The sequence below is a fragment of the Phoenix dactylifera genome, unplaced genomic scaffold (genome assembly GCF_009389715.1).
Source record: "Phoenix dactylifera cultivar Barhee BC4 unplaced genomic scaffold, palm_55x_up_171113_PBpolish2nd_filt_p 000119F, whole genome shotgun sequence".
Lineage (NCBI taxonomy): Eukaryota > Viridiplantae > Streptophyta > Magnoliopsida > Arecales > Arecaceae > Phoenix > Phoenix dactylifera.
In genome coordinates, this window is record NW_024067687.1 from 1114754 (window position 1) to 1126144 (window position 11391).

At 42.2% G+C, this 11391-nt stretch overlaps 1 protein-coding gene across 1 annotated transcript; it reads right to left on the reverse strand.

The window, feature by feature from the left end:
• Positions 1–560: 560 nt before the first annotated feature.
• LOC103705668 (pentatricopeptide repeat-containing protein At1g53600, mitochondrial) lies at positions 561–3748 on the reverse strand. Its single transcript, XM_039116690.1, has 2 exons — positions 3637–3748; positions 561–3370 (listed from the first exon to the last, which is right to left on the reverse strand). Exons 1-2 carry the CDS (start codon positions 3677–3679, stop codon positions 1260–1262), a joined length of 2154 nt encoding a protein of 717 aa, XP_038972618.1. The 5' UTR covers positions 3680–3748; the 3' UTR covers positions 561–1259.
• Positions 3749–11391: the final 7643 nt, after the last annotated feature.

Here is an 11391-nt window from a genome sequence, read left to right on the forward strand (position 1 = left end):
GAGAGTCCTTAGAACATTTTTAGTCCAATAATCTATGGTTCTTTGTTAGCATTAACGACATGGAAGAACTATATGTAATTGCAATGTGCAATGGCTTATATACCAAGATAACAAACAATGTAAGCAGCAATTTAGTTTCTGTCAGAAAAAATAATGCACTGAGAAAGTTATTTGGTTCAAGTCATCAATGAGACTAATGCACGCTACGTGAGCTCTGCAGAACAACCTGAAAACATTTAGACACAGTTAAGCACAGCATCCACTAGATCAAAATAACAGGCCACGCATGATTGATATCTGTGTTCAAGCTGGTGGGAGAATGTTGTTGTCAAATAGTATTTAGTCAGAGTATACCAATATGTTTTGTCAAAGAAATTTTGACTTTAAGTTTTTATGAGCTGTTGATGGAAACAGGAATAGAATTTGATACTGTCCTTATAGTACAACAAGATGCTAGATAACTTATATATAATTTTTTATGCATTCTGCAACAAGACAATACTGGTTGCCTCTTCGTTATGCTCACTAGCATATTTATATTCATCCAAGAGTCCATGAAGTTAAAAAGAATCAAATAATTTTTACATGATAAACAGAATAGTAGCATCATATGAAAATGGAATGCCACAAACTAGATTGTCAGTTGCAGCCAATGAAAGTTAATGTTTGGAGAAGACCAAAAGTGGGAATCTCAAACAGTCCCAGGATTGTTGCAACTCTGGTCATATACCAGACCACCTAGCTCAGCTATAATGACTTCATGACATGAAGAGATACTATCGTGCTTCTTTCCCTGATATATCTTTTCACAATCTCCTTTGGTTTTGCTCATACTTGTTAGTAATGTGGTTATTTCAGTTTCATCTTGCACCCCACAAATCTGAAATATGAATTTCCCCCTTTTGGCAGGACAATCATTTCAAGAAAGAGCAGTCTCAAGGTTAGCGAACCACTTACTCTTGATATACATGCTTTTGCCTTATGCCTGATATGTGTTTCTGATACCAGTATCTGGAAGTTGCATACCATAATATGAAATCAATCACATTTATGGTATATGTTTTTGCATCATAAAAGTCTTCACTGCTTACGACCAAAGAAGCTGACTATCAGATCAAAATGCCTGATCTCAATTTCAAGATCCACATCCATTTGATGTAAATGGATATTTCCTAATATATATGTTCCCAATAAAAACTTAACTGAGACACATCTGTTGATTTGTCTTCCCGAAATTATCTAAGCTGCATTCAAGGGATTCAGATTCTGCTCCACTGATTTGCATTTTTATCAAGTATAATTCGACTATAACCTGGAATCTTCTTCACACCATTGGACTGTTTGACCATTCTCACTTTCTCCTCATCATCCTTCAGCCCTGCCACAGAATACAAGCTGGATAGGACTGCATAAGCTGTCGCATTATTGGGTTCTAGCTCAAAAAGTTGCTGGGCTGCTAGCTCTGCAAATTCAAGATTGAAGTGGATCCTGCTAGCACTAAGGAGAGCACCCCATGCTGCTGCATAGGGTTTACATGGCATTAAGTTGATTAATTCCATTGCATCTTTCAGCAACCCAGCACGTCCAAGGATATCAACCATGCAGGTGAAGTGATCTGGTCCTGGTTCAACACCATAAGATCTCATGGATTTGAAGTACCTGTACCCTTCTTCGATGAGGCCTGCATGAGCACAAGCAGAAAGAATCCCTAGAAAGGTGATGTGGCTAGGCTTATACCCATCTCTCAGCATCTCTGTGAATAATTTGATAGCCTCCTCTGCCAGACCATGTTGAGCAAATGCTGTTATCATTGAATTCACAGTAACAAGGTTTCGCTCATTGATGCTCGAGAAAATACGATAGGCATCACTTACATTGCCACATTTTGCATACATCGACACTAAAGAGCTCTGAATGGCAACGTCATCCTCAAAATCCATCTTAATGATACAGGCATGAACCTGCATTCCTAGATCTAAAATTGCCAAACCAGCCAAAGCACTCAATACACTACTTAACATGATAGGATTAGGTCTAAACCCCTCTTCTACCATGCGACCAAACCATCGCAACGCACTTTCATGCTCCCCATTTCTGACAAACCCTGAAATAATTGCAGTCCAAGCAATTTCATCTTTTTGGGGCATCTGTTCAAATATACGAACAGATTCTTTAGTCCACCCTCTGTTAGAGAAGCCCACCACCATAGAAGTCCAAGAAACAACATCCTTTTCAGGCATCAACTCAAATAACACATATGCCTCCTCAATTGCATCATGCTGAATGTATCCAGCGATTAAAGAATTCCATGAGACTACATCTTTCTCTTTCATGAAATCAAATGACCTTCTAGCAGCAGTCATCCAGCCAGCTCTAGAGTACATATTTATAATAGAATTACCCAAGAAGACATCACATTCAAATCCCGTCGTCAAGACCAGCCCATGAATCTGAACCCCTTCTCTGATCCTATCCTTTTCAGAACAAGCATCAAGCATAACAGAAAATGTTGTCGAGCTGATCCTCACAGCATCCCTTCTCATCTCCACAAACAGTCCAAACCCCTCTTCCCAAAATCCAGCTGTTAAGTACCCACGAATCATAGCAGTCCAGGAAACCACATTCCTTTTGGGCATTGCATCAAAAACATCTCTCGCATCAGAAATTCTCCCATTTTTGCAATATCCATCCACCATCGAGCTCCAAGAAACCACATCCCTCACCCCCATTCTACTGAATACTCGAACAGCGTCGTCAAGCTTGCCAGCTTTCAAATACCCACAAATTAAAGCATTGGAAGCAACTGGATCTCGCCACATCTGTGGCATCTCCTGGTAGATTTCCTCAGCCTCCCTTAGCATTCCATTCTTTGCAAACCCCATGATCATGGCACCATATGAGACGACATTCTTTGTGGGCATTTTCGAAAACAACTCATAAGCCTCTGAAACCTTTAAGGCACGCACGTAAGCTGATATCATAGAATTCCACGATGTGGTGTTTCTCTTCGGCATTTTGTCAAACAGCTCCCGGGCTTTTGAGACGTCGCCGTTCTCACCGTACGCCGTGAGCAATGCAGTCCAGGAGACGACGTCTCGGAAGGCCATGTGGTCGAATATGGATTGTGCTTCCTGGAGATTGCCATTCCTTCCATTTTTTGTAATTTGGGAGTTGTAGAGCACCAAGTGACTGTCAGTTTTCGCGTTAGAAAAGGTGGGCTGTCTTGGTTTGGGTATCGAAGGGATGGGAAGTGCAGAGTAGCAGCGGAGTAACAGGTGGGGACTTGAGACGCAGATTTTTTTCTGGAGCAAATAAGCAATTGGTTTTCTCATCATGATTGAGCTCATGCCTGATCGATATCTTGAAGCATCTAGGATAAATAGTAATACTTCAGAGAAAAATCCATGGCTCTAATAAAATCCATGCCAGCTTTCTCAATGCACAACCCAGTTTAGGGCAAATAAAATAATATAGAGTTCTCAATATAACGTCAATTAGGGAAGAAAATAAAGAAAAGGGGACTACTAAACACGCCCAAATTAGAAAAATAAATCAATAGAACTACAAAGATTATATAACCAAAATAGATCTGGGTCCTTATCAAAGGAAAAAAAAAACACTTGGGAAAAAACTTACCAAAAAATAGACATCTTGGGATTCGAAAGATCTCTACCTTCATGTATATCGTACTTAATTTAGGGGTAGTGGTTAGACCATCCCGGTTTCCAACCCCAGTGAGGATGACAGTTGTATCTTGTCTCTGCCCACTGAGTCCTAATTCGACTAGGAGCCAATAACAACGTCGAAACCAACTCAAATCGGAAACAAAAGAACCGAAGCGCCTTTATATACGCGTCCTCCTCTGTCCTTTGGTCATCGTTCAGGGAGTCGGCGACAAAGGAAGGCCAACCCCATGGAGCACCAGAAGAAGGAAGCCATGAAGACCTTGGAGCAAGCCGAAGAATTGTTCAAAGCCAACGATTTACAAGGCGCACTGATGCGGGCATACAACGCTCGAGGCCTCTTGCCCTCCTTCCCCGGTGTCCTTAACGTGCTAGTCGCCTACCACGTCCATGTCGCTGCCAGGGAAAAAAAGCTACCGTCCGGGGAGACCGACTGGTACTATGTCCTCATCGTCCGACCGTCGTCCCACCCCGACGTGATCAAGAGGAATTACAAGATCGTCCGCCACCTCACCCACCCTGGAAAGAACAAGTATGCCGCCGCCGAAGGTGCTTTCAAGCTAGTCGAGCAAGCTTGGAGATGCATAAATTCTTCCACCACCAGTCCGGAATCCCAAATCACAACATCTCGTCGACATCCACCACCGCCTCCCGCTCGGTCTGGCGATGCCAAACCGAAACCAGCCACCAGGAATTCTGATGGCAAATTGGTATGTCCGCATTGCCAAGCAGAGTTTGGTTGCAACATTGCAGTCGAGAGCCCTGTGCTTTGCAAGTGCCAGAGCTGCCACAGTTGCGCCGTGATTACACCGGAAAACAAGTTCACCGGTTCTTCTCTTCCTCCTCGGCCGGGCACAGCACAAGCCGCCACCTTCACTCAGCCCTCTTCGTCGCAGTCGAGCATATCGAACTTTCTGCTGTGCCCCTTCTGCGCGACTCGGAATAGCTACACATTAATTGATGGCCTCTGCCGCATCACTTGCAAGCAATGTGGCGTTCCTTCTTCCATCAAAATGGATGGTGCTTCCTCCAACAAAAGCGATCAAACTGGTGGTGCCTCGCCGCCGAGTTCGCAAACCGGCATAGCAATGTGCCGAAAGTGCTGCAATCCGTATCACGGTGAGATACCGATCAGCCGGCGGATCCTTCGGAGGTGCAAGCTGTGTGGTTCATGGGCTTCCATCAAGCTGGAGATCAAGCAAATCACTGTTTACGATGATCAGCGGCGCACACCGGCTGCCGACCTGCCGAACCAAACTACTCCAGTGGCTCCAGGTGGTGGTGCCAAGCCTTCAGATTCGCCGACTGCCGGAGATTTGGTTCGTTGACCCTATGTAATGGGGAATAAAGTGTAATGGAGATGGAAGGGCCGGAAACATTTTTTGCGATGCCCTTGTAATAGACATAGGAGAAATTTGTTAGTTATTGAACTTTAATTTTAGTTTTTTTCATCTTTATCACGATAGTTAGGAATGTTTGAGGGATTTTTTTTTAATCAATTTATGTCATTATGTTCATGCATATTATGATTGAAATATTGAACTTTTTCCGTACAATCTGAGAAGAACACTCTAATTATATAACTATGGTTTAAGTCAATCTGATAGACTGCATGCCATCCCATTACGATACAAAGACATGTCACCGCAAACAATCAGCAGCCACCATCATCTTCCGGACGAGCAGAAGAGAGATAAATTCTCAGCCGTTCCACAAAAAGAGGCATCGGTAAATGGACCTATTTGCAACCTGAAAAAATAAGTGGACCTATTTACAGTGACAACATACAACAGAAGCCACCGCTGCTACTTTGATCATACAAGCCATGGAAAATGGTTGGCGCAGTATTGCGACGGATCATGATCAGCATCCTAGTGTATCCCTCTCACTGCTAAATGTACACATAACACTGAACAAAGTTTCAATAAATAATAAAAGGAGAAAGCCACTCGATGAACAATCTGGGCATAATATGCAGCTAGCCAACAGCATAACTTGAAAAGTACTGGAGAACAATTTGACAGGGCATTTTGTCTGCATGGAAGAGTCAGCAACAGAATAATCAGGGCCTTCCTCGGAATAATAATTATTAGTGCTATTAAGCAACTACCTCTGGAAATAAATTTTCTATGGATTAAGTGCAGTCTGTCGAATCATTCTTCCAAAGTTCAACTTTTCCTTTCTCACCGAATAGTTCCCACACTCTGAACTTCTGAGTGCTTAGAAAAAAGACTGAATAAAAAAGAAACCAACATAGAACATGAGTAGATTATCCATAGTTGATTACCAGGACTTACATTACCTTCGAACTGGATCTCCAAGGAATTGCTCCAAATTCTCAGAGCTGAACACGTTAGAAGCTGTGCATTCTGGTCTATTCGGCATAACATGGAGTTGATACTTAATAAACCTCTAGAGACAGAAAACATGTTATTTGTCCAAGGGGAAAAATATACTACGGCTACACTAAAAGCATATATCCGATACCTCGTAAAGAACTTCGGATTTCCATTTACCAAAGAAAAGGCTGACGAATTCAGAAGGAAAAGAGTACAAGTTATTTAACCGCTGATATCAAGCATCAATCAAATTTTGTTTAGAAATTAGCATCAGGTGTATCCACAAGCTAAGTATAATCTCATGAAATTAGCACATTTAATAACATATGTTCTTTTCATAAATTCAACCAAACAAATGCAAGGAACAAGTAGTCCTACGTTAGTTGCGTTGGTAGAACTATGAACGTGACTTACCCACATTCGAAGAACTAGTAATTCAACCATTCTCATACTTTGCTCTATTTTGCGCATGCTGCATCGCAATTTTTTAATTTGACACATACATCTGCAATTGTTCCGTCATCCAATGCCCAAACCACAACTTTGTTCGCTCTTACATCAGAGTCCTTAAACAAATTGGATCGTGTTGGACAACACTAAAAAAGGAAATATCACCTAGTCGAAGTGTGAGGGACCATGTCCCACATCTGGCTTTGCTGGCACATCATCCATAATTTAGATGAGATGTCAGCCGCATCACCTGCATCATCTCATTGTGGTGCATGGGTATCTTCAGCTGCATCTGGAGAATCGTGTGCATGCACTGGCACATCCTCTTGATCCTGCTGAGAACCCTCATACTCACCATGAATCCCCAACACCAGGACAACCTGTAATTTCATATGATATGTGCATCAGAACAACACTGTGGATGATTTTTTTTTTTTTTCCAAAAACGGAAGTATTATACCCAATGTGTATGAAGACACAGCTAAGGGGATCAAAATACAAAATATTCTGGAGAGCACTAGGCAACTCTGCCTCACCCATCCATAAGTGTCCCTCCGAATGGTCAGCAACAAAAAAAAGCCACCCAATCGGCTGCCCGTTAACCTCCCGATAAACATGCTTCGCTTGAATGGCCAGCCTATCCCGAACCATGGCCCGGATATCTCTCAATAACGGATGGTAATCGCGGATCTCCTGGAGGTCCGCAGAATTCACCTAATGATCGTCGTAGGAAATTATAATAGATGATGTCAAGATCATACAAGATAAGGGGAAATAAAGAGTTCTTGATCAGTCAATGGAAGGGGACATATTGATTGAGCAGTGAGAAAATGGTAAAAGATGGGGAGAGGAGGAAGAAGAGATTTCTCACCGTTGAAATATTCAAATTTTCAACAAGCGTTTTAAATTTAACAAAACAAGTGAAGACATCAGCTTTGCGTTGTAAAGGAAAGAGCCATGTGAAACGAGAAAAATCATCGATAAATAAAACATAGTACAAGCTGCCGGTTAAAGATTTGGTAGCACAGGACCAAACATCAGAATGAACTAGCTCTAAAGGAGACATAGAAACTCTAGTAGACTCAGCAAAGGGAAGCTGCTTAGCCTTGCCAAGTTGGCAGGATTCACATATGCTCTCTTTATTCAACAAACCAGAAACAGGAAGCTTATGACTCGACAAAACATGACTTAAAATAGAATGAGATGGATGACCCAATCTCGAATGCCAAATTCCAAAGGGAACTCTTACGCCGAGAAAGACCGTTGGATTGTTGTGATTTTTGAGTATTGTTTTCCCTAAGCGAATAGGATATAGACCTCCTTCACTTTTGCCCTCGAGCATTGTCATGCCTGTCCGCATGTCCTTTACAAAAAAATGAGAATCAGTGAGTACAAAATAGCAATGGTTATCCTGACAAAATTGATTAATAGACAAGAGATTGGCTAAAGCTTTAGGACAGTGAAGGACATGTGGAAGTGTTATTTTTTTATTATGTAAGGAAAAGAATATAGAGCCAGTATTTGCAACTGTTAAACCTGTACCGTTACCAACAGCAATAGTATCACCACCGGTGTAAGGCTAATGCAGGGAAAGGTTTTCAAGATTTGCAGTTATGTGCTGGTTGGCACCAGAATCGGCATACCAAGTATCATCTTCTGGGGGAGAAGAGCGTCGAGCCACCATTGCAACAAGTTGAGTAACAGGAATGCACCCTTGGTAAGAGTGATCCAGACGTTTGAAACAATCAAGTGCACCATGACCATATTTACCACAAATTTGACATTTCTCACGATTATTCTGGAATATCTGAGCACCCTGCTTGTGAGAACCAGAGGAAGACCCTGAATTGGGTTTTGGGCTGTAGTTGCGCTGAGGAGCTCTAGTGTTGTTGCCTTGCTTCTGTTTGAAGTTACTTGAGGAGTTGTTGTTGTTGGATGGCCGAGAAAATTGTTGGTTGTTATACTTTGCCACCATAGCAAACCTACCTTCCGGTTGTACAGTTTGCAGGTGTTGTTCCAAGAGATCCTCATGAGCAAGAAGCTCAGATTGGAAGTCCTCAAAGGAGAGAGCCTGTTGGTGAGTAGCAAAGGAGAATGATGAGATAAATGATGTGTATGATGAAGTCAGACCACTTACAATATAGCCAATCAGGTCATCATCTGCTATTGGCTTGCCAACAGCAGCTAACAGATCAGCAATGACCTTGGCATTGTCTAGATAATCTTGACAAGAAGAAGAGCCTTGGCGCAGTGTTTGGAGTTGACGTTTCAGACGAGCAATATGAGAAGCTGACTGCGACGCAAACCGTTGGGATAGAGAAACCCAAGCCTGACGTGCAGTAGTAATACCATACTGGGTGGAGAGAACCTTAGGAGCCAGTGTAGCATTGATGATGCTAAGAATAAACTGGTCCTTCTTATGCCAGAGGGTATAGGCAGAGTTGACAGATTTAGAAGTTCCATCCTCAGATGAAAGAAATTCTTCAGGAGCGGTGCTAGAACCGTCCCCAAAACTCCAGAGATCATTAGACTTCAGCATAGGGGTGAACTGTGCAAGCCAAGGAAGATACGAAATGGGACCATCCAACTTGACAGAAATAAGTTGTCCAATATTAGGAGCAACGAAGGCAACAAAATTCTCAGAAGAAGAAGCCATAGGATTGAAAGGATAAAAAAAAAAGAGGTTTTGCGTTTGCAGAAATAGCTTTGATACCATGTAAAATATTTAGCTTCCCAAGACGATCAATATGCATTGATGTTCACAATTTATACAATTGTTTCTCACGTTTTACGTGATGTATAGTTCAATAAATCTCGCTATTTCAGGTACAACAAAATCAGAACAGATTATGATCTGGTAGAAACTGAATTGACTTTGTCATCTTCAGATCTTTGCCTGTGATCAGCTGAGATGTGGTCAGTACCACTAACAAGGGCAACGTTGAACTCTCTTCGCATGTCTCCAAGTACTCCTTGGATTCTCTTCTCCCACGCCATATCTCTCTTGGAAAGCAGAACTATTTGTTTTCTTTGTCATGGATATTATTTACTACTCTGACTAGGAATAGGAGAGCGGTCCGCGTCACCAGGTGCCAAGACGACGTCCTCCGGACTGGGATCAACTACAACGGTCGCATACTGCCCTCGTCGTCGAACCCACTCCGAGAAGAAAGAAGAGAGAAGCAAAGATGGAGGCTGTGGTTTCAAATCACAAGCATCCCTGCTGTATGCATTGAGACACAATAGGGTGGCGTCTTGTCCATTCCAAGAAGGAGTCAGGTCGGTCCCGTTCCACCGGAACTAAATTGTCGGAATACGGGTGCGTCCCATCAGAGCCATGTTGAGGGAAAAGCTGCTGCCCTTGAGGAACAACAGACTGCTGGAGAATACTCCATTGTGGCCACCTCGAGCTGTCACTAATGGAGCTCAACAAGGAACACCCTCATAAAAAGATCTTGGACATGAAGGACAACCTCCTTATGTAGGGTTGTTCAATGGATAGTGGGATAGCTTTATGATACTGTCACGTAGTTCAAGTATCACGTGGACAAAAGTGAGCAGGGTCTTTTAGAAGTTGTAATGAGTTAGGTAGCTACGATCATGAGATTATTTGTAAACCAGCAAGAGAACCCAGATAGCTAAACAAGTTGAAAAGTTGGTTGCAATTTTGGTTGATTAGCATCGGTCGCCTCGTTTGTCTTATAATACTTTTGTCTATTCAAATATCTGAAAGTAGTCCCCAGATGGTTAGCAAACAGTCGGGTCATGACTTGCAATATAGAAATGTGAAGATTTTGGAGAGGCTTGATTTATAGAAACTCATGTCCAAGGCCGAATTCTATTCAAAGAAACTTCTGGAAAGAAGTTGTACTCCCAATAGTATTACCGAGCTCGAATTGTACTCATTAGTCAACTTAGGCTAGGATTTAGCCAACCTAACTTATTTTAGGTTAGCATTGAGTCGACCTATGATTTATGTATTAGTTGGGTCACTTCATGACTCGATCCATTAACTGGTGTTTGTTGGGGTGATCTGTCTTGAAATCAAAGTCTCTTATGAAGATGGTTCGAATCTACAAAGCAAAGCTAAATGAAATTTTGGATCCATTATAGTTCACATATGAACGAGTTTCGTAGATGAGCTCATGCATGTAAATTGTTGTATATATAGATTATAATTGTTGTAATGCTATTATATGCTTTACATGGATTGTGGAGCGATATTCATTCTTTACATAAAAAAAGGTTGCATGTTGGTGTTTTCATGTCCACATGCATGTACCTGAGCATGTCTAAGAAAATCAGTAGTGCAGTAAGCTGAGCAATAAGTAGCCGTCTTTCAAATACTTCCAACCTTGGTTATGGTGGGTTTGATGTCAATTGGACTTGGATATTGGGATTGAAGTAACTAGCTATTAATTCTATATGATTTTATCCCAACCCAACTAGGGTCTTGGACTTAATTCCTAGCTCTTTGCTTGCCTGACATTTTATAGTTAGCTCTTGCCTATCTAGAAGAAATATTTTGGAGAGAAAGGGGTCCATCTGCCAGTGCGAGGGGACGCTATATAGAGCGTGTCACGCAGGCTGGAGCTCACTAAATGGCACCTTCGTCGATAGAATAGGAAGTGGTGGGCAACATCTTCTGGAGACTAGAGGAGGTGGAGGTCGTGAGTAAGTAGGCATCAGTGGAACTAGGAGGTGTTGATGATGGCTCCGGTCTGCACCCATTTTTCTTATATTTGGCGACATAGTAGGCATCGGTGGCTCATGGGCCATCCTTCATGTTCATCGGGAGCAATCCCTTCGCGGCGGGTCAGCAGCGGGGAGTTGTGTGGGTAGGAGGGTTGGGGGATGGATAAGGTTAGGGTTGAAATTTAGAGGTAGATTTTTTTTATAAGAGTGAGGATAATGACAGA

Excerpts from the sequence above, each read along its gene's own strand:
- LOC103705668 (XM_039116690.1), bottom strand. The coding sequence starts at position 3,679 with ATGAAGGTAGAGATCTTTCGAATCCCAAGATGTCTATTTTTTG. Across the intron at positions 3,371-3,636 it reads CCCAAGATGTCTATTTTTTG|ATGCTTCAAGATATCGATCA; the intron begins GTAAGTTTTTTC and ends TATTTATCCTAG.